The sequence below is a fragment of the Geospiza fortis genome, unplaced genomic scaffold (assembly GCF_000277835.1).
Source record: "Geospiza fortis unplaced genomic scaffold, GeoFor_1.0 scaffold372, whole genome shotgun sequence".
Lineage (NCBI taxonomy): Eukaryota > Metazoa > Chordata > Aves > Passeriformes > Thraupidae > Geospiza > Geospiza fortis.
Window position 1 is genome coordinate 54815 of NW_005054767.1, and position 24400 is coordinate 79214.

General features: G+C 41.5%; 1 protein-coding gene across 2 annotated transcripts in view; it reads left to right on the forward strand.

Annotated features, from left to right (window-relative positions):
- LOC102036510 (splicing regulatory glutamine/lysine-rich protein 1-like) overlaps positions 1 to 21940 on the forward strand; it is a 73297-nt gene extending 51357 nt beyond the window's left edge. For both annotated transcript variants that reach the window (XM_005431123.2, XM_031065417.1), the window contains 4 exons: positions 1399 to 1917; positions 17863 to 17949; positions 18599 to 18728; positions 20126 to 21940. In XM_005431123.2, coding sequence (XP_005431180.1) covers positions 1399 to 1917; positions 17863 to 17949; positions 18599 to 18728; positions 20126 to 20278 — 889 coding nt within the window. In that variant the 3' untranslated portion in view covers positions 20279 to 21940. The remainder of the gene's footprint in view (positions 1 to 1398; positions 1918 to 17862; positions 17950 to 18598; positions 18729 to 20125) is intronic.
- The last annotated feature ends 2460 nt before the right edge of the window (positions 21941 to 24400 follow it).

Below are 24400 nucleotides of genomic sequence, written 5' to 3' on the forward strand. Positions count from 1 at the left end.
CCCTCCCCTGTTGGGCTGCCGCGGGGGGGGGGGGGGGGGGGGGGGGCAGCAGTGACCACCCCGGGATACAAAACCAAAAGAACCATCCCTGAGACATCCAGCCAGCCAAAGCTGTGATCTAACTGTGTGCACTTTTGGGCTCCATAATGTAAAAAAGATATAAACCTATTGGAGAACATCCAAAGGAGGGCTATGAAGATGATGAAGGGTCTAGAGGGGAAGCCATACAAGGAGCAGCTGAGGTCACTTGGCTTGTTTAGCCGGGAGAAGAGGAGACTGAGGAAAGACTTCATCATGATCTACAGTTTGATCACAAAGCGGAGGGGCAGGCACTGATCTTTTTTCTCTGGTGGCCAGTGACAGGACCCAAGGGAACATCATGAAGCTGTCAGGGGAGGTTTAGGTTAGATATTAGGAAAAGGTTCTTCACCCAGAGGGTGGTTGGGCACTGGAACACAGTCCCCGGGGAAGTGGTCACAGCACTAAGCCTGTCAGAGTTAGAGAAGCATTTGGACAATGCTCTCAGGCACATGGTGTGGTTCTTGGGGATGGTGCTGTGCAGGGCCAGGAGCTGGATTTTGATAATCCTTGAGGATCTCTTCCAACTCAGCATAATCTATAATTTTATGATTAATTAATTTTTATTTGGCTTGTGTACTAGAACATCCAGTGGATTTTTTCTCACTGTTTTTATGAACATGTGTCATTCTCCCTATCACAAAGAAGCTGACTTGTTCTGTTACCTTGCTTCTGTTTTTGTGGTCTTACTGATTTTTCAATAATTTTCTAATTCATAATGGCATTACAGATAGTTGAATCGTCTTGGTTGAGTTTTTACCTTACATTTACCTTTTGAGGCAATGTGGTGAAATTTTATCACAGTTTTTTGTTTCTGTGTATTGACTGATGTTGGATTTCCAAGCAGTTAAAAGATATTTATGTGAGAGAACACCGTAGAATAAAGACTTCAGTCCAGTCAGTTGTCAATATTCACATGGGTGTGGTTAATCTGCAGTCCATTTTACATGTACATCCATTTAGTAAAGAATGGGTTTACAATTTGTAGAGTTTGTCTCACTCCTGATAATTATGTATGTATGGTAACATAGCTGTGAGGTGAGAAGACATTCTTTCAAAGTGTAATGATGTCACTTTGACAATCACTGTTTGATTTGATTTTTGCCCCCTCTTCCCCAATTTGGTTTCCAAATTTTTCCTATCTATATAGCCTCTCCCACATGGTGAACAGGGATGACAAATGAAAATTTTGAATAATTACTATTTTTTAACAGAAACATATATTTTGTCTTGAATAATTAATGTATGCTAAAGAGTTAGTTGTAATTTTATTGGAAAGTTCAAATATTAATTAATGGATTTGTGTTTGGCTTTTCACAGGGACAAAAAAAGAGACAAAGAAAAGGTCAAGGAAAAAGAAAAGGCCAAAGAAAAGGAGAGAGACCAAGACAAAGAGAAGGAGAGAAACTGGGACAAAGAAAAGGAAAGAGAGCGAGATAAAGAGAGACACAGGGATAAGGACAAGGAGAAGGACCAGGAGAAAGAACGGCATAAAGATCGAGAGAGAGTTAGAGACAAGGATAGGGATAGAGACAGGGACAAGGACAGGGAAAAGAACAAGGAGAAGGAGAAGGAAAAAGACAGAGAAGAGGTAGACCAGAACAAGGAAAAATATGATGTTATGAAAGAGGGGGAAAAGGATAGAGAGAAGATTAAGGACAAGGAGGGCGAGAAGGACAGAAGGGAAAAAGGGGACAAAGAAAAGGAGAAAGATGAGAAGAAAGAGAAGAAGGAGCAAGAAAAAGAAAAAGAGAGAGATGATAAAAAAAAGAAAGAGAAGAGATCCAGAACACCCCCAAGAAGCTATAGCTCTTCAAGAAGATCTCGTAGCTCCAGCAGGTTTGTTTAGAATTTTTTAATGCTTTTTTGGACTTGTCAGTACAGTGATGCATGATGTAAAATGCACATCCTAATTTTTATTTATCAGTATCACCATGCCACTTACCAATTCAATTTGCATTCTTTCTGTTTCTTAGATTTCCCTATAAAATAAAATCCATTCCAAAGAGCTCTATATGATGCTTGTTGGAAAATAGTTTATTGTTGGGCAACTGATACTTGCCTTTCACATTACTGTATAGTATAGTCCTTGAGGACAGTAAGTAGATGGTTCTTATGCCATTTCACTGTGCTGAAGCCATCCAAAACTTATGATAGAGGGACATTAAACACCATCTTTGTCCTAATGAAAGTTTGAGTCACTGGTACATAGTTTCTTCATTACTTACATACTGTACAGTGTTGGTCTGTAACGGAACTTGTTGGGCTTATGAACAGTTGGATGGTAGTATTTGCCACTTAGCCACCTAAAGGATGGCATGCAATGAATTTTCTTGGCTGGATGGCTGAAGAGCAGGAAGCAAGCATGTTATTTGGCTGACTAACCATTCAGAAAGTGAATGTATGTATCTCAGTTGAAAAATAAGGATGCCTTGTTAGTTGATTAAATGTCCAGATACAAGTACAAATTAACACTTCTTAACCATGCTGATAGCAAACAGGAAAGCAGTCAAGGTTAATCTAGCTGTTTTTGCCTGTGAGGGAGGGTAAACTGGGTGGAAGTTTGGGTAAATTCAATCTAGCAAAAGGAGACTCTGAGATTGATTTTAAGCTCTGTAACTGGACTAACTCAAGCATATTCAAAAGCATAGCAGCTAACTTAAGTTCAGAAGCTTTCCAAATACTTCAGCAATTATGGAGTTCAATAATATCATGTGACAAATTTAGATAGAAAATTTTATGTTACCTTGAGAGAATGAAATGCTGGATGAATTGGGAAAAGTTCTACATATAATAATCACTTCCCTGGACAAAAGCAAAATTTTCATAGCCCTCAAAATTCAGGAGTTTATGGTTCATATAATGCAGAAAAAGCTGTAATGGTTTCTGAACATTCTGTTTGGGTTATATGAAATGTCCATGCTGTTCTGGAGGTTTATGGGCAAAATATTGTGGTTTCTTTAAACATATACAGCTTCCTATTTTAATGCATTGTTAACATTATTTCATGGGTTGACTACTTGCACAGAGTAGAGGTAGTTCTGTTAGCTTTGAAAATTATTTCTGCATGTATGTATCAGGAGTCTTGAATTAGATAATTAATTGTGCTGGACTGACCTAAGTTGAATGCCAGGTGCTCACTAAGCAACTCTATTGCTCCTTCTCCTCAACTGGATGGGGGAGAAAAATACCATGAGTTGACATAAGAAAGGGGAGAGATCACTCACCAATTACCATTATGGGTGTGGTAGGTTGACCTTGGCTAGATGCCATGTGCCCACCAAGGTGCTCTGTCACTCCTCTTTCTCAGCTGGACAGGAAGAGAGAATAAGATGGAGAACAACTGATAGGTTGAGACAAGGCAGTTTACTAAAGCAAAAGTGAAAGTTGGTGTGCGCACAAGCAAAGAGAAAAAAAATTAATTCTCTACTTCCCATCCAGCCACTTCCTGGGAAGCAAGGCATGTGTAGCAGTTGCTCTGGAAGGCTGTCACGTTAAAAAGGGAGATTTCCTCTACCCTTGGTGTGGGGATGCTTAGTATTTAATTTGTCTGTAAGTGCCCCAGGAAAGCTGAGACCCCAGTGCCCAACCAGTCTGTCAGCATCCTGTTAGGGGGACCCTTCACTGAACAGTCCAACTGGATTGGAGGGTGACTCAACTGACTTAGGAAAACACACCAACAGCATAAGGGAGACCCCTCAGCAAGTCTTCCCCTTTATTTATGTTACCCACTGTCAGTGCCTGTGAAGGACTCACACTAACAGTTTATGGAATAACACTATTAATATAAAATTGTGACAGGTTAAGGTTCAAGGATTGTCAGTGATGGTATCTGCAAAAATGTATTCAAAGCAATACACAGACAAGCTCTCATCCCCATTAAAAGTATTCAGTGTGCAGAGTACGGTTCTTACCCAATAGGCATCCCTATGGGGAAAAAGACAGGTTCAAACTGTTGACTGATCCCAACAGTTACAATGGAGTCTTCCCTAACTTTTCTCCCATTCTCCACTTACTTTTATATTATTTCTTTACGTTTAGGTGGAGCTTGAGTGACTCTAGTCATACATACCTTTGTTACTGCTTGGTATAAAATTCTGTCGCTTTGCTTTTAAAGATACAGTAAAAAAAATATAGAGCACATGCCCAGTGAGGTGTGATGGCACCTTGGAGATGGGTAACTGTGGGATGGTGGTATGCATTAATATTACAATTAGGCTATAATGAAGCAAGTTCATCTGAGGAGAGCAATTTCAACACAGCTGATGGCTCAGCAGCAGGACATCTTTTCCTATCTCCCCTGGTTGACAGGTGCTACTTGGTTTATCAGCTGCAAAGTACCATTGAGTTCCCCTCCCTCTAAGGATTTCAACAGAGCCTGGCTGCAGTGTGTCCACTCGGTTCCACCCTCCATTCCATCCCCTTTAGCAGGTGCTATGGTTGCGGATTGTGGGTGTGGGGAATTATCGTAGAATAGGTCTTGAGCATGCCAACCGCATTCTATCCAGGGAGTGGCAACTGTATTTTAGCCTATAATTTCCATACTGTTTATAACTTCTTTCAGGATGTGAATATAACTTCTCAGTTTCCTCTAATTTTATCCCCAGCCATCTTTCCACAAAGGCAAACATTGTAAATAAGGAATGTTCCCCCTTCTTCCCCATTTTCTTAGCTTTTATATCTGAGCTGATATCATATGATATGGAATATCCCTTTGGTCAATTCAGGTCAGCTGTCCTAGTTGTGTCCCCTCTGTCATAGTTTAGGAATGGTATTTCCCAATTTAGTGTTTCCACTGAAACACTCCAAACCACATGCCACTTCCTCACTCCCCCCTCCCCCTCCCTCCTGCAGCAAGCTGAGAGGAGAACTGAAGGCACAAAAGGCAAAGATCATGCATCAAGATAAGAACAGTTTACTGTAACATCAGTGAGATAAGAAAACTAACAGTAACAGCAACAGTAGTAATAACAATGTACAAGAAGGAGGACATGATTCACTGAATCACTCTCATTACTCACCATGGAACCCAGTAATAGGGGAACCTCCACCATGATACCCCCAAAAGAGACCTCCTTCCCCCACCCCTGGCAATGAGGTGGTATAAACTAACCGGCCCTCCTGACTACTGCAGAAATTAACCCTATCCTGGCTGGAATCAGGATATTATCCACCCCTTAATCTATACCATATACTCATGCCCAAATCCTACACCTTCTACCTATATACATACATATATATAAAATATACACAAGCACAAATATAATTTTCATAGTCAATGGCCGTCCCTCCAAGATGTCTGTTAAGTTAATTTAGTCCATGACTGTGGGTTCTGTCCATCCTAGATGTCTTCTAGGGCAGGAGGGCTGGTGTGCTGTTGGCTGATTGCAAGTTGTATCAGGAACTCACGACTGGTGTATCTGGAGCAGTCCATCCTCATTGTCCATGGTAGTTATAGCATACAGTAGAAGTGTCATTCAGCAACCAGTATTATACAATTCAATATTACCGACTGTTCTCATCCAAAAATCAAATCCCCTTGAGGTACACATCGTGTTTCTCCATCCATCTGCATTACCCACAATGTACACCCAGATCCTTGAGCAAAAACAATCCCATGGATGGGTTTGCCTTTGCTTGAGGCAAGACTAATCCAAACTGTCTTCGCTAACACGTTCCTCATATGCACCACAGGAACTTTAACCCCTTCTACAGTATGTGGAGGTTTTGATTGGGCAGGGCCAGCTTGATTGGTAGAGCCTTGGGTGTTAACTAACCAGGTGGCCTTCACTAGATGTAGATCCCAATGTTTGAAGGTCCCACCACCCATTGCTTTCAATGTGGTTTTTAACAGTCCATTGTACCATTCAATTTTCCCAGAAGTTGCTGCACAATAGGGAGTATGATACACCCACTCAATACCATACTCTCTGGCCAAGGTGTCTATGAGGCTATTTTTCAAATGAGTCCCATCATCTGACTCAATTCTAACTGAGGTGCCATGTCACCACAGGACTTGCTTTTCAAGGTCCAAGATAGTGTTCTGGGCAGTGGCATAAGGCACAGAGTACATCTCCAGCCATCCAATGGCTGTTTCCACCATAGTAAGCATGTAGTGCTTGCCTTGATGGGTCTGTGGGAGTGTGATGTAATCAATCTGCCAGGCCTCCCCATGTTTATATTTTGACCATTGTCCACCAGGGGCTTTACCCGCTTGGCCTGCTTGATCATAGCTCATGTTTCACAGCTATGGATAACCTGGGAGATAGTGTCCATGGTTAAGTCCACCCCTCGGTCACAAGCTCATCTGTATGTTGCATCTCTTCCCTGATGACCTGAGGTGTCATGGACCCATCAAGCCAGAAATAATTCACCCTTATGCTGCCAGTCCAGATCCACCTGAGATGCTTTAATCTTGGCAGCCTGATCCACCTGTCCATTGTTGCAATGTTCTTCTGTAGCCTTACTCTTGGGTACGTGTGCATCTATATGATGTACATTTACTGCTCTATCCAGGCAGCAGTGTCTTACCACTGTGACGATGTTCACAGGGGTTTTCAGGTGAGGGAAGAGACAAGAATGTTGACTTCATGTTCAGAAGGCTTGATTTATTATTTTATGATATACATTACATTAAAACTATACTAAAAAGAATAGAAGAAAAAGTTCCATCTCAGAAGGCTAGCTAAGCTAAGAATAGAATAGAAAAGAATGATAACAAAGGCAGCTGCCTCAGACTCTCTGTCCGAGCTAGCTCTGCTGTGGTTGGCCATTAATTACAAACAAGCACATGAGACCAATCACAGATAGACCTGTTGCATTCCACAGCAGCAGATAACCATTGTTTACATTTTGTTCCTGAAGCCTCTCAGCTTCTCAGGAAGAAAAAATCCCAAGAAAAGGATTTTCACAAAAAGATGTCTGCGACATACCACAATTCTGCAGCCCAGATGGGTTTACCTCTCTGCTGACAATTGGTCTTTTTCCATTGATCCAGCCACCCCCACAGAACATTTCCTACCATCCACAAGTCAGTGCAGAGGTAGAATGCTGACCATTTCTCTTATTCAGTGATATCTAAAGCCAGCTGGACATCTTTCACATCTGCAACCTGACTTGATCCACCTTGTCCCTCAATAGCTTCCATGACTCGATGCATAGGACTCCATATGGCAGCTTTCCATTTTCAATGTATCCCTGCAATATGGCAGGAACCATCATTAAAGAGAGTGTATTGCTTTTCATTTTCTGGCAGCTGATTATATGGTGGTGCCACCTCTGCACATTTTACCTTCTCCCCCTTTTCTGATGGTAGTCTGAAATTTTCACCTTTGGGCCAGTTCATGATGACTTCCAAGGTCCCTGGGTGATTGGGGTTTCCTATTCGAGCTCACTGTGTGATCAAAGCAATCCACTTACTCCAGGTAGTATCAGTGGCATGGTGTGTTGCAGGGACTTTCCCTTTGAGCATCCAGCCTAGCACTGGCAGTCAGGGTGCCAGGAGGAGCTGTGCTTCAGTGTCAATAACTTCTGAAGCAGCTCCAACCCCTTTATAAGCTGCCAGTATCACTTTTTCACTTGAGGTGTAACAGGCCTTGGATCCTTTGTGTCCTTGACTCCAGAACCCTAGGAGTCATCCTTAAATCTTCTCGGGTACTTTTTGCTAGAGGCTCCAGGAAAGACCAATCTCCCCAGATGCAGTATAGAGCACATTTTTCACATCTTGTCCTGTCCTGACTGGCCCAAGGGCTACTGCATGAACTATCTTCTGTTTAATTTGTTCAAAAGCTTCTTGTTGTTTAGCACCCAACTTATCAGAAGGTAGAGAGGACTTACAGTCTGACCGTATTCTGAAATATGCATCCTCCAAAAACCCACAGTGACTAGGAAAGCTTGTGTTTCCTTCTTGCTGGTTGGTGGGAACATAGCTGCTATTTTGTTGACCACATCCATTGGAGTCTGATGATGTCCATCTTACCATTTTATTCCTTAAAACTGAATTTCCTGAGCAGGTCCCTTGGCCTTACTCTGCTTTATGGCAAAACTGGACTTCAGCAGAATCTGGAATATCTTCTCCCCTTTCTCAAAAACTTCTTCTGCTGTGTTGCCCCACATGATGATATCATCGTGTTACAAGTGTTCTGGAGCCTCACCCTTTTCTAGTGCAGTCTGGATCAGTCCATGGCAAATGGAAGGGCTGTGTTTCCACCCCTGGGGCAATTGATTTCAGGTGTACTGGACACCCTTCCAGGTAAATGCAAACTGTGGCCTGCACTCTGCTGCCAGAGTAATGGAGAGAAGCACATTAGTAATGTTGATGGTGGCACCACTTTGCTGCCTTGGACTCCAGTTTAGACTGAAGTTCCAGTATGCCCGGCACAGCAGCACTCAGCAGTGGTGTGACTTTGTTCAGGCCACAATAGTGTGTCAGTCTTCACTCTCCATTGGACTTATGCACTGGCCATAGAGGACTATTAAAGGGTGAGTGAGTCTTGCTGACAACTCCCTGGGTCTCCAGTTCACAAATCATCTCACAGACAGGGGCCATGGAGTCCCAGTTAGTGCAGTATTGCTGACGGTGCACTGTTGTGGTAGGGATCAGTACCTGTTGTTCTTCAACCCTCATCAGTTCCACAGCAGAAGGGTTCTATGAGAGACTAGGCAAGGTATTCAGCTGTTTAATTTCCACTGTCTCCACAGCATCTATCCCAAAATCACAGTGATGCCCTTTTGGGTCCTTGAAATACTCTCTCCTCAGGTAATCTGTGTGAGGGATGCATGGGGCCTCTGGACCAGTCACAATGGGGTATTTTTGCCATTTGCTCTGTGTCAAGCTCACTTCAGCTTCCAGTACAGTCAGCTGTTGGGATCCCCCTGTCACCCTAGAAATAGAGATGGATTCTGCCCCTAAATATTTTGATGGCATCAGGGTACACTGTGCACCAATGTCAACTAATGCCTTATACTCCTGTGGGTCTGATGTGCAAGGCCATCAGATGCTCACAGTCTAATAGATCCGATTGTCCCTTTCCTCCACCTGGCTGGAGGCAAGGCGCCTCTAGTTCTGGTCATAGTACTCATTGCTCACTTATGGTAAAGATGACTTGGAGGTCCCTTCAAGAGTATCAGAAGTAACATCATCCCTTCTATTCTGTCTGAGGACTTGCTCACTGGAAACTAGAGTGACATTTATCCTTAAAGAATTTCCTGCAGTGGTTGTCCTTCCTCTCAACTCATGTACATGTGTTGCTAGGACAGAGGTGGGTTTTCCATCCCATTTCCTCATGTCCTCTCCATGGGCACACAGATAAAACCACAGGTTACCTTGTGGTGTGTACCCTCTCTCTCAAGCAGGGGGGTGCTTGCTCTCAATAGCACACTGTGGTCCATACTGGTGGGGCATGGGACATTTCCTCTCTAACTCTCTTGAGTCTTTCAAATCTGTCTGCTGTCTTGGACAGTCTTTCCACAGCTGAGGTACCACAACCACATGAACAGACCAAGCAACATTGTGACCAGTGGCTCCATATCTAATATAACAAATGCCTGTGGATGCCCCACTTGACTCCCTACACAAAATCACAGACTTGTTAGGGCTAGAAGGGATCTCGGGAGATTATCTAGTCCAACCCTTCTGCCAAAGCAGGTTGTATTGGATCTGACTGAGATAGAGTTCATTTTTCCTTAGCAGCCCTCACAGTGATGTGCTTAGCATTGGTAGCTGGAAGTGTATTGATAACACACCAGTGTTTTGGCTACTGCTGAGAAGCACTATCCCTCTAACATTCCTTCCCCCCATCAAGGGGCTGGGAGCAGGCAAGATCCTGGGAGGGGACACAACCAGGTCAGCTGACCCAAATTAACCAAAGGGATATTACATACCATATGATGTCAGCTCAGATATAAAAGCTAAGGGAGAGAGGAGGAACAGGGGGGATTTGTTATTCTATGTTTGCCTTCCAGAGCAACCACTACACATGCTGAAGCCCTGCTTCCCGGGAAGTGTCTGAACATCACTCGCTGATGAGAAGTAGAGATTAACTTTCTCCTTTGCCTATGCATGCACAAACTTTTGCTTGTTTTTTTTCCTTTGCTTTAGTAAACTGCCTTAACTTACTAGTTGTTTTCCATGTTATTCTCTCCCTTGTTCCACTGGGGAGTGATAAAGCAGCTTACTGGACACCTGGCACCCAGCCAAGGTCAAACCACTACAGTCCTTTCAGCGCCCAAATGTGGGATAAGATAAAGGCAGTTATACATATATATATTGCATGCTATAGTAAATGGTAAATAGTAGTTTTCAAGTAGTAAGCTCCTATGCGGGACACAGTGTTTGTCAGCTGCGCTGCTTATCACTCTGTTTTGCTAAATTTGGGAACATGTTAAGACAAACAATGATGAGTGAATACAGCTCCTTCTCCCTGCCCAGGGTGGATGTGAATGATTTTGTACTGCAGACTTCCATGGTCTTTGCTCATCCTTATGTAAGCTGTTTAATACTATTAATAATATTAGCTAATACTGTTGGTTCACTATGGAATTCATACAATCTGTCATCATCCTGGTATAAGAGAAAACAACCTTTATGTGAAGAGCTATTGAAAATCTGCCCTGTGGAAAAATTTGATCAGGTTCCTAGGGTAGTTATCACCTCCCATTGCCTGGGACTTTACACCCAAACAGGTAAACAACCCTAATAAACTGACCTGTCAACTGATAGAAGGGTGCCTTGTTTACCCCCATGAAAACCAGCAGCTTCTTGCCCTGTACTAGAGCCTGGCCTGTACCTACTGAGCCACTGTTCAATACTCTCACAGGACTATAGTTGATGCAGGAATCCAAACTGCATTTGAGGACACTATGGCTGAGACAGGGACTCAAACTACAGCAACTACAGTAATTGGCCCTGTAGTGAAAACAAAAAAATGGACAAGGCAAGTTGCAGGCTCATACTACCAATTAGTAAGGGAGGAAGAAGAGGAAGTAACAGTAGGAAAGGAGGGATTAGATCAAGAGGCAGGCCCTTCAACAAAGAAATTGAAAGGAGTGAGGCAAATCAAACGGGAAACTGAAGTTACTTGGTGTTGCAGCCTGAATTGCTGCTAGTTAAGTCCAGGGTAAAGAAGTAAAAAGGCCCTTGCATAATATTCACAGATGTTTAATTCAGCCGCGCAGTGAGATGTTCAGAGTTCCCAAAGCCCACACGTGTATATGGTCTAGGTTACTCAATCCCCAGGGGGTAGGGGGTGAACCTGGTCTCGGGGCAGTACAAAGATGAGGGCCAATCAGGGAATAGGGAGGGAATGGCTCAGGGACATAGGAACAGGGAAAGGAGCCAGTGGGGCTGAACAGCTTTGAGGGAAGCTTCTTGTGTCCCTCCAACCCAGGGGATGCCCCCCAGGGTCTCCACAACTTGGTTCCTGGCCTCATCAGAACTTTGAGACTTGCAAAAAGATTACAGTCGCCGGCAAGGTGAGCGTATTTCTGCCTGGCTGCTTTTGTGCTGAGATAATGGGGCCAACAGTCAGTAGAAGGTCATGAAGCCCAACAGCTGGGATGCCTTCCTAAGGATCAGAAAACTGAAAGAGGAACTGGAAAGGAAGGAGCAATTTGCAGACTCTGGAAATGGCTTGTCTCAAGCATGAGGGCAAGATATCAATTTAAGGAAGATCTTGTGAGCTCCCCAGCCAAGTGGACCGCTACAGACAAAGGTATCCAGTACTTAAGAGAAGTAGCAGTGCTGGAAACCATCTATAGTGATCTAAAAAGTGACAGAGTCCCTAAAGATCCAGAGGATGTCCCTTGCACAATGTCCATGTGGAGGAAGGTGGTTGAAAGCACCCCTGCATCATATTCCAGCAGCTTGGTATCATTGTATTATCCACAAATGGATACACCAACTGTAGAGATGGCATCTTCCTGGCTCTGAAATGTAGAAGAAACACTGGATACTTCCTCATCCCTACAAGCCAGCACCCCAGCTTTTAGGGGCAGCCCAAGAGATTGGTCCTCTCCTGCTCTGGTCAGAGAGAAGTCCCAAGCTCAGGCAATGTGGCGAACTCTGGTTCTTTCTGTGTGACCAGAGAGAGGGCATGAGGAAGTGGGATGGTGAACCCACCTTTAAACTGGAAGGCCATGTCTGTGAACTGAGAGGGAAGAGAGCTGTTAAGAAAGGGTCATCCAAATTGACTCCGTGTCATTACTGCAGAGACACAAGAAAGCAATCAGCGATCTCCCAGACATTAGAGAACTGAAATCACTTCCATTAACCCTGGTGAGGACACTTCTGATCTGGCATCCCAAAGGTCAGACAGTGAATACTCTGACCAGGAACAGAGGGTCCCTGCCTTCAGCCAGGAGGAGGAAAGGGATGACCGGGTATACTGGACTGTGTGTATTTAATGGCCTGGCACATCAGATCCCCAGAAGTATAAAGCTTTAGTAGATACCGGTGCACAGTGCACACTGATGCCATCAAGGCAGAACAGTGTGGAATCCATCTGCATCTCTGGAGTGACAGGAGGAGGCCAGGAGTTGTCTGTATTAGAGGCTGAGGTGAGTTTAACAGGACAAATGGGAAAAGCATACCATTGTGACTGGCCCAGAGGCACCTTGTATCTTTGGCATTGACTACCTCAGGAGAAGGTGCTTCAAGGATCCAAAAGGGTATCAATGGGCTTTTGGTATAGCTGTAAATACAGAAAAATCAAACAGTTATCCACCCTGCCTGACCTCTCCGAAGATCCCTTCATCATGGGATTGCTGCAGGTTGAAGATGAGCAAATACCAATTGCTACCAGGACAGTGCATCAGCGGCAATATTGCACCAACCGAGACTCTTAAACTCCCACCCAGAGCCAAGGAGTGATCAGTAGGACCCACTCACCCATTAACAGCCCCATATGGCCAGTGTGAAAGTTTAATGTGGAATGGAGGCTGATAGTGGAGTATTGTGGCCTGAATGAAGTCACACCACCTCTGAGTGCTGCTGTTCCAGACATGTTTGAACTTCAATATGAGCTGGAATAAAAAGCAGCCAAATGGTGCCACAACTGATATCACTAATGCATTTTTCTCAATCCCTTTGGCGGCAGAGTGCAGGCCACAGTTTGCTTTCACTTGGAGGGGAATCCAATACACCTGGAACCAACTGCCCCAGGGGTGGAAACACAGCCCCACAATCTGCTGTGAATTGATATAGACTGCACTGGAACACAGTGTCACCTAGAGCAGGTTACACAGAAATGCGTCCAGGTGAGTTTTGAATGTCTCCTGAGAGGGAGAATCCACAACCTCCCTGGGCAACCTGTTCCAGTGCTCTGCCACCCACAACGTAAAGAAGTTCTTCCTCATGTTGAGATGGAACTATTTGTGTTTTAGTTCATGGCCATTGCTCCTGGTTCTGTCACTGGGCACCACTGAAAAGAGTCTGGCACCATTCTCTTGGCACCCACCTTTGAGATATTTATATGTAGTGATGATATCCTCTCTGAGCCTTCTCTAGACTAAAGAGGCCCATCTCCCACAGTGTTTCCACATAAGAGAGATGTTCCAGACCCCCCCATCATCTTAGTGTCCCTCCACTGAACCCTCTCCAGTAACTCCTTGTCTTTCTTGTACTGAGGAGCCCAGAACTGGACACACAACTCCAGATGTGGCCTTGTTAGCATTCAGAAACACATAATCACATAAGCGATTATATGCTGGTGCTTTTATTAAGAGCTCTGGGAATCGGGGTGTTTTCACCTCAAATCTGACTCTGCCATACATTCGAGGTCAACATGCTTTTATATTCTATCGTTATATAACTTTCATGTTAATTATTAAACTTGTATTGTTCTATTGTATACATAGATTTCAGCTAAGCATAGCCCCCCTTAAGTTTCCAACATAGTTTCTCATGATTCTTCCTATGATTATATAATAATTATATTTAATTACTAAACAATCATCACATCTAACAATTATATCATTTATCATACTGCTTATGCAGGTGCAGTGATCTGAGAAAACACAAAGCCTAACATTTTCAGAATCTATCTTTAGCATTTTCCAGGGTCCCATTATCAGCCTCAGTAGGGCCAAATAGAGGGGGAGGATTACCTCCCTCAACCTGCTGACCACACTCTTCCCAATGCACCCCAGCATATCATGGGCCCTCCTGGCCACAAGGGCACACTGCTTGCTCATGGTCAACTTGTCATGCACCAAGACTTCCAGGTCCTTCTCCACAGAGCTGCTCTCTAGTAGGTCAGCCCCAGCCTATACTGGTCCTTGGAGTTATTCCTCCCCAGGTACAGGACCCTACACTTAGTCTTGTTGAACCTCATTAGGTTTCTGTCTGCCCAACTCTCCAGCCTATCAAGGTCCTGATGAATGGCAACACAGCCTTCAGGTGTATCAGCCACTCCCCCCAGTTTAGTATTATCAGCAAACTTACTGAGGGTACATTCTATCCCTTTGTCCAGGTTGTTGATAAGCAAGATTTGTGTGTTTTTTACACACCTCACTCTCATATGATTTTGTTACCAGCTCAACCCCAGGTTTCCCATAGCAGTCTCAGACATCTGATTCCTTAATTTATTCATGGTGCAGTAACACAGAAACAGCTCAAGCTGGTGCCTTCAAGGAGGGATCCTGAACAACAGAATCCCTGGGCTTTTATATCCTTCCAGTCTATCTGCACAGTAGTCTGGGGTCTTCCTCCTGAGTCCTCAGCTCCTGCTGTGTCTCTGAGTGTCCGATCACCTGGCTGGTGCTACAGGTCCCTGTGCCCTTTGTTGTGCAAAAGGTCAGTGCCAGTTCACAGCCTCTTCCTGGGGCTCACGCTGTTTCCCACCACCCAGAGTTTAATCTGCAGCTCGCACTGCATCTGCACACTGAACTACCTGCACAGAATGTATTACTCAACACTCACGAGAGTGGAGTAGAGGGGGTCTTATTCCACACTACCATCATTCTTCCAAGTTCTACTAGTTGGAGATAGGTGTTGTGAAATGTCTCTGTCTTAGAGCTTCTGTCTGTCTCAGAATTCAAAAAATTCTAGCACCGCTAGACCTAATGTTGGTCTTAGGCAAATCTTGGTGTGATTTCTAGTGAACTTTATTTAAATCAACAGGAAGTTGGCTCCTGTCATTACCCTGTGGAATTTTTCCTTTGAGACAAGAATGTTAGTTCTGTGTATGATTTAGAGTCACAAAGTCAGTATCAAATTTTTTGAACTATTTTTCCTTCATTTTTGCTGTATTAGTGTTCCTTAAGAGTGTGAATAAAAACAGGCGCACAAAAATCTTTTTGTAGACAAATGTAGCATAGAGGTAGGAATGGTGTCAGACACAGCTGTAGTTCTTTAACTTGAAATACGAAAAGCAGAAACTGAAAATTAGATTCAATGAATAAACAGTTTCTAGTTGAAACATAATTACTAGGGTGCTTACTTGGTTGCTCACAGATATGTATGCAGGAAAACAAAATAAAGGGTATGTGCTCAATGTAGACCAAGTGGGAACACTGTCAGAACAATATATTAATTTCCAATGTCCCCATTTGAAAAAAGGTGATGATAAATGTAAGGATGTTCAAAATGAGGTGCATGTTAACCAGCGAACAGCTGATCAATGATTGTGGAAGTTCTTTCCATGATTTTGAGGCCACTTTATATCTTTGTTTACCAAAAATTTAATCAAACTTAAGAACTTGCTGAAAAAAATAGTTATGAACTTTTGTCCTGTGCAGCATCAGGAGATCAAGCTAGATGATACTGTCAGTATGAATCCAAATAGTGATACTAGGTATATCTTAATTTATGCTTTTGTAATTTATCTAATAACTATTGTTTTCTTGGCCTTCCTAAATATTAAAGAAAATCAGTGGTGTCACGATCCGTCTGTACGAACGGGGTTCGTGATGGTTCGTGGATTGATCTCAGGGTGCAAAAAGAACTGACACGGTACAAGGGGGTTTGCAGTGATAATCAAAACAAATGCACCTTTATTGAATGACCACAGCAAAATGCGATAGAGGGATTAAGGGAGAGAAAAAGATAGAGAGAGAGAGAAAAGAGAGAGAGAAAGAGGCTACCAAACGTAGAGACGAAGTCTTTTGGTCCAGTCTAGTCGAGGATCCGCCTGTTACATCGGGGAGATCTCAAAATCTCTAGCTAACTCAGAGGTTTTTAATATGATAATTCTATTGAAAATTGTGAGTGGGGGGGAAACAGATACAATAAGGAATAGATGTAACAGGTAGTCCATGTTCTCAGCAGTAAATAAGAGCCATTGTTTTCGTGGTCCAGTGGTCACAACCTGCAGGCAAACATCTCGCTTTGGTCAGCTTGCCTCCCCCCACACACCTCCCCCGGGTTAGGGGTTTCAGTCCCAGTCCTTGGAAGGAGGAGAGGGGCCTTTTCACATAGAGGTTCCATGTCTCAGTCCTTGATGGAGAGGCTTCTTACATCTCAGTTTGTCTGTCACGGTGGTTGCAAACGAGTGAGAGGGGTCTTCTGCAGGGGACCACCCAGAACTCAAGAGAAGTCCAGCCAGGCCGAGAGGTGGGACAGCTTCCAAGGCTATTGTTGCAAAAAGGGCACGGTGCCCCCTTCTTTGGGCTCAGTGTAGCATACAGCAAACAACACCTGTGAACAATAGCTTAGCACTGTGCTCTCAGGTTCTCAGGTCTCGGGCCTGTGGCGTGTGTGACTTTCTCCTACAGAGAAGACAGGGGGGTCTTCTCTTCAGTGGTCCCCAAATGATGATCGTGAGGCAGATGAGGGAAAATTCGGACAGACTCTCACAAATGGGAATTGCAAAAGCTGGTATGCATAAGTGTAACTTGTGTCTTAAAATGCCCTGACAATTAGTTTTTAACTTCCCTGTTGTCTTTGTTGGTTCTTCCTGTCTGCTTTTCCTGCCTTATGAAGAGGTGATAGGAAAGAGTCATCTTTGACAGATAGGTAGTATGTTTATGTTAAATGAAGCTTTTACTTGATAAATTTTTACTTTATTTTAACATGTGCCTCAGTATGTTTGCAACCAGTTATTTAATGTTCTGCTCTATTTGAGATCAGACTCCATAACAGCAACTTCATCAAATTTCAGACATCTGTATAAAACAGCTGTTTTGTAAAATACTAAGAGCTCTTCAGTGTGTTATAGAATAATGCATAGGTTTGCTGAGCATGGACTGCTAGGAAAACAATTGATATTAACATTTTCATTTTGATTTTGACAACAGCTTGAGATTCATTTTGCACTGCTTGCTACTAAACCAATATGAATGCTAGCTTATATATTCAAGAATTAAATGTCAGTCATACTGAACTGGAATTCTAGTGATCTTAATCTTGCAATGTTAATTTTTGAAGTCTGTATTGCTCAAGTTTATGCCTTTTGTCTTAATTTCTCTTTTCATTCAATTGTATTCTTTTCCTGACTGAAGAAACTTAGTACAGGATTAGTGAATACAGTGTGTTTCCATTGTTATCACATACAAGTACAAGCATGTAAGGATAAGCATAAAACTAAAATCTGAAAGGAAGGACACAACTTTTTTTTCCTACTTCTCACTTCCTTTCTCTCCTTTCCTATCACACTGAAACATGTTTGTTGGTGTTTTGTTTTTTTTTTTTTTGTTTATATGGTTCATATACTATTAGTCATAGATAATGTTATATTCAGGAATATTTATTTAGTTCTGTCAGATCATTTTAAGAGCTTTCTGGTTTTATTTAGTTGCTGAGTTTATTATTTTTCTTCTTTGGTGATCTTGAATTTCTTGGTCCTCCAGAGAAAGACGTAAAAGGAAGAGTAGAAGTATCTCCAAGTCTCCTAAACCAACCAAAAAAAAGTCTTCACAAACTCCTTCTCCGAGAAGGTCAGTTTGCTATAAACATAAAAGTTAATGAGCAGTAAAGGAGAAAAAAGTTGTAGTATTTTTTTTTAAACTGAAATATGATATAGAGATAACTGTTATGAAATAAGCTAACTCAATTTGTGTTTCTTCTGGTTTTTGGTTTTTTTAATTTGGAAAAAGCTCTTTAGTAATTTTCATTCCTAAGGAAAAGGTCTATTTTTCAATAAGCAGAACACTCAAAAGTGGATGCAGATAAATATATTGAAAACAATTTGGGAAGTATTTTCATTGATTTACTGCCTTTTCATTAGTCATCTCAGATAATTTAAATTGGTCAGTATGATTCAGTTCTAAGTTAAAACAGACCAAAAAGCCCTTTATGGATCTGATCTTTGGTATGCTTTCAACTGGAGAGTTTTTAATCTGTTAGCTCTTTGCAAATACCATGTATACTGGACACGTGCATTCTTTAGCTCTTTTCCCTTGTCTTTGTGAAGGGATTTTTGTTATGTTTGAAAGTGACTGAACCTTTCTGAAAGAAAGCAGACCAGGATACCAACATTCATAGTTATTGTACAATTTGCTGTACAGTACAGTCAGAGTATGCATTGGTAGTACATTTGTTGCTGTGGGATCAAATTCTGATTTGAGTAAAATTTTTCTTAAACAGAAACAAGAAAGAGAAAAAAAGAGAAAGAGATACAAATAATGAAAGAAAAGAAAGGGAACACTTCAAGAAAAAAATTAGTAAAGTAAAAGAGGGAAAGGAGAAATCTGACAAAAGCACCACTACTTTGAAGGTAAGCTGTGTGACCAGGTGATAAACAGTGGAGTGCTACAAGTGGAACAATTATTGGAATTTCCTCCCTTCTTCATCTTTCTTTCCCTCACCCTTCTTTTCCCCACCCTTCTTTTCCCCCATTTTCTTTATCAAAGTATTGCCACTTGATGGAGCTTGTGTGAATAGGTTACTGAAACACTTTGTTTCGGTTTCTTTCTCTTTTCTGTTCTGTGACATATGTTAGGAGTTGACTGGCTGCCTATCTGTATGGGCAGGCATAAAGGAGATTGTATAACTAAGCAGCAGGGTTCAGGGTTAGTTTGTCTGTTGTGGTTTAACCCTGACCAACAACTAAGCGCCACACTGTTGCTCTCACCCACTCCTCCTTGATGAGATGAGGGAGAAAACCAGAAGACTAAAAGGGAGACAACTTGTGGGTTGAGATTAAGGCAGTTTAATAGGGAAAGCAAATGCTGCTCACACAAGCAAAGCAAACCAAGGAATTAATGTACTGCTTCTCATACACAGGCAGGTATTCAGCCATCTCCAGGAGAGCAGGGCCTTATCACGTGTAGCAGTTACTTGGGAAGACAAACACCATTGCTCAGAATGCCCCCCCTCCTCCTCCTTCCCCCATCTTTTAATTCCTATGAAGAAAATTAGCTCTATCCCAGCCAAAACCAGCACAGGCTTTTGATCTGAAAAGATTTTTAATAAACTTTCATTCTGCAGTTCAGCCTCTCCCTGGTTGCTTTGGTCCTGGACTGCATATTTGACTCTGCAGGAATAAAACTGAAGATTTAAGGAAAGAGTAGTATGGGATTTTTCCCTTGCAAAATAGAAGGTGATGTGATTAAGAAAAGAAACATCTTCAAATGTTTAATTTATCATTAAAAACCCAGCATGCTTCTAAAGAGTAATTTGTGGTACTCAGAATTATTCAACTGTTATAAAACAGCTGATTTAGGTGACTCTGTCCACATGCTTAAGTAATTGTCTTACCCAAGAACTCTCTTAAAATTTACCTGACAAAAAATATAAAAGAAAAATTGCAATTCTGTTTTACTTTTAACATATGTTAAAGTCTTGATTTCTGGAGCTTTTTCTCATAGGTGCCATGATACTGCTTGTTCTGTATTACCTGAATATTGATCATAATGACAGATCACTTTATGGCAATGATTTATTGGGTGACAGGTTATTATGAGTGCCTAACTTCATCCAATTACAAAAAAAAAAGACTTTAAAAGAATGTTTTAATTTAAAAATTTTAAAAACACCTGATACCTCTATTCTGAAAATTGCTGAAACAAGGCGTGTAAAAATTGAGGCATTCAAAATATCAGTAATTGGTTGGAAGTCGTATCTTGTAATGCTAAGACAATTTGGTTTTTTTAATGATTTTATCTTTGGTAGGACAAAGATCACACTGAAGAGGATCAGAATTCAGAAACTCACAAGGAAGTAGGCAATAGAGATACAGAAAGGATTGGTGAAGTCCAACTACAACAGAATGGGAACTATCAACCAAATGACGAAAACCATTCAATTAAAATGGAAGAGGTTTAAAGCAAAAAATGGACCACTGATTCAACTAAGGGATGAAATCTGAAACTTTTTATTTCCCAGAACAAGGAAAAAAATATCAACGTAATCAACCTGAACATGGTAATAGTACTAGTAGCTCTTCCAATTCTAGTGACAGTTTTGTCTATTTCTTGCTGTAAAGCAAGAGAGCACAGACCAGTAGTTATACCCTGAAAAGGCAGATGACATCAGAACTATTCATGTCTGAAAATCCATGGGTCTCCATGATGGCTGTACTTACTTGTAAAATGATGTATGTTAAGTTTTGCCATTTTCTGTTACAAATAAGTAGAAACTGAAAGATGTAAACATGTACTATCAAAAAAAAAGCTGAATATATGCATCGAAGATTGTTTAAAGTTCTGATTGTTGATGTATTTTGTATTGACTTACTTTTCAGGTTAAAAATCTACAAAACCTTCAATGTGTACTGTTTGATGTGCTTCAAAATGGTGCATAAATGTACACATTTTCTTCTGTTATAAATGAAAATTATTTTTAAACATAAACACAGTTTTATGGTTCTTATGTTAAATGCTCACTGACTAGTTTGTTTTTCATTTGCTTACTTCTTGAGATTCTTGGATTTTATTTAAAACAATTTCTTACTGTTATGCTTAAAATAATGATTTCTTTTAAAGTACTTGAACAATGCATGATACTTTTCTGTTCCAAAAAGGAACATGGCTATGTTATAGATAATAAGTTAGCTTACTGGGTTATTTTGGGGTTGTTTTGTTTTTTTGTTTATTTTTCTCCTTCCAGATGTAAGTACATTTATATGATATTATGATAACTTACAGCTTTGTTTTGAGTTGTACGGCAGTGTGTCTGTTCAGCTGCAAATAGTACTGGTGCCATTATGAAATTTTTTTTTCTTACTTGTTTAAAAAACTATGGGACCACAAGCAGAAGCTTTAGTGCCTTCTTAAAATAATGTGGTATTTTCAAGAAATGTTTGTGCTATTACTTATTTTCATCTAAATCTTACATTATTTCTATTGCTATTTGCCACCACAATACTGTAGACAAGAAAGCAAGTAATTTCTCAGAAGGATTTTTTGATTCACTTGTTAAAATACTAAAACTCCATTTTAATTTTTTTTTAATTACTAGAAGAGATTTATAGGTAAAAGCAAAGATGCATTTTGGGTACCACCACTGTACAAAAACAGTAGCTGAATACAAAGCATTTTCTGATCACCTGCATCAAAGACAGTCCTTTAGACATTTAATCTAGATTTGGATGGCCTTAATTGTTACCTCTCCATTGTCATCTCTGATACCTGTTGGGTGATCAACAAGGAATCATACGCAAAGCTGAGGGGATAAATAATTTTGGAAAATGTTCTAATTTACACAGGAGTTATACAGTAGAGATTCTTTTCTTAATTCTTTAAAGTAAAAGCATGTAAGAAGAGAATGACAAACCAAATATTTTTGTCAAGCTAAAACACTGAGTACTTGAGTACTTTGAGTATTGTGTCCAGTTCTGGGCCCCTCAGTTTAGGAAGGATGCTGAGACACTTGAACACATCCAGCGGAGGGCAACGAGGCTGGTGAAGGGCTTGGAACACAAGCCCTATGAAGAACAGCTAAGGGAGCTGGGGTTGTTTAGCCTGTCAAAAAAGGAGGCTCAGGGGAGACCTTATCACACTCTACAACTACCTGAAAGGTGGCTGTAGTCAGGTGGAGGTCAGTCTCTTCTCCCAGGCAATCACTGTCAGAACAAGAGGACACAGTCTTAAGCTGTGCCAAGGGAAGTTTAAGTTAGACATTAGAAAAAAATTCTTCACTGAAAGAGTGATTGCACACTGGAGTTGTCTGCCTGGGGAGGTGGTGGAGTCACTATCCCTGGACATGTTTAAAAAAAGACAGGACATGGCACTCACTGCCATGGTTTTGTTGATGAGGAGCTGTTGGGTTAGGTCATAGGTTGGACTTGATGATCTCAAAGGTCTTTTCCAGCCTAGTGCATTCTATGATTCTGTAACATGGCTTGTACCCTCTGAATTAATTTAATCAGTTTCATCATTGTGAGATTTCTTAAGAGTCATACCTTTAAAATTTATACCTAAAATCAAGTAGATTATTTTTACAACAACTTAATACAATCAAATTACTTGCCTTACTTCATGGGAAGTTATTTCCTTCAATTAAAACAAAATAATACCATATTGACTATTTGCTTTCAATTTGTTTTCATTTTCCTTTGCATAAGCAATTCTTATCACAAAACGAAAAAGAAAAGCATATTACAGGGAATGTAAAATAACCCAGTTTGATTGTAAGATGCTAATCACTTTTTTAATAGGACTTTATGTTCTTGAGACTGTGTACATTTAAGACTATAGAAAATGCTTTACCATGTAAAGTATAGATACTCATTTTTGTGATGTTTAAGCCACATGCTGTTGATTGGTAAGCAGCTTATTTTGATCAAAGAATGACAAATTTGTATGCTTATAGAAAGACTGTGAAGGACTGTGTCTTACAACAACTGTCTTATTTATGATGTGTAAGTAGCATAGAGCAAAGAAATTCTTTGCATACTTGTCCTTGCTACCATTTCACTAATAAAATTAAGTATTTTAGAGGGAAGTTTGCTTTTACATGCTTTCAGTTGATCTGATGCTGACTGGATGCTTCCCCTCCACAACTGGACAGGGGAGAGAAAATATAATGAAGGGTTCATGGGTTGACATAAGGACTAGGAGAGATCACTCATCAAATACCATCATGGGCAAAACAGGTTAAAATTAGAGCTATTGAATTTATTGCTTACAAAATCAGAGAAGGATAATGAGAAGTAAAAGAAAACCTTAAAAACACCTTCCCCCCACCTCTCTCTCCTTCCAGCTCTGCCTCCTACCACAGTAGTGCAGAGAGATAGGGAATGGGGGTTATGGTCAGTCCATCACACATTGTTTCTCTCACTGCTCAGGGAGAAGAGCCCTTCCCCTGCTCCAGAGTGGGGTCCTTCCAATGGGAGACAGTTCATTATTTTTTCCAACGTAAGTCCATCTCACAAGCAACAGATCTCTGTGAACCGCTGCAATGTGAGTCCATTCCATGGGCAACGGTCCTCCCCATACTGCTGCAATGTCGGTCACTTTTCCACGAGGTGCAGTCCTTCAAGAACAGGCTGCTCAGGCATGGGGTCCTCTCTCCACAGGCCTCCCGCAAGGTCACAGCCTCTTCCCAGGCATCCACCTGCTCCAGTGTGGGTCTCCTCCACAGGCTGCGGGTAGATCTAGGCATCCCCATGGATGTCCATGGGCTGCAGGGGAACAGCCTGCTTCACCATGGTCTTCACCACAGGCTGCAGAGTCTCAGCTCTGGTGCCTGGAGCACCTCCTCCCCGTCCTTGTTCACTGACCTTGGTGTCTGCAGAGTTTTTCCTTTCACATATTCTCACCCTACTCTTCTCTAGCCACAATTACAACTGCACCACAATGTTTTGGTTTTTTTCTTCTTTTTAAATATGTTAACACGGAAGTGTTACCGCCATTTCTAATTGGCCCAGCCTTGGCCAGCGTCACGTCTGTCTTTGGAGCTACCAAGGATTGCCTCTGTTGGACATGGAGGAAGCTTCTGGCAGCTTCTCACAGAAACCACCCGTCGTCCTCACACTTGGCCACTACATTCAGGCAGCTTCTTTGATTTGAAATGGGGATACAAATGAAAATAATACATTTGAAAAGCTAAGTTTCTCCTTTGGGAGAAATTAGAATTCTTGCAGTGTATCACATTTCAGCTGAGATTAGTTGGATTTCCTGAATTTTGTTATCCTGAAATGGCATGGCTCTATTATATAGCAGTTACAGAATATGCAAAGGATTGTGTACAGTTAGCAAAGAAACATGCCTTTGACAATTCTTAGTTAAGGATGGAAGCCTTACTAGCTAATGCATCACATGTGTAAGTCAATATGTAGCACATTGTTATATCATATGTGAATTAATGGTTCACTTACGAAAAGTTTTGGGGTTTTTTTATGAAAAAGGCAAACTAACAAAAACAAATCCATCAAGCACATAAATTCCCACCCCACCCCAGGTCATATTTTCTTACAAATTCTATATTTTTTGATTTTGTTTTGTA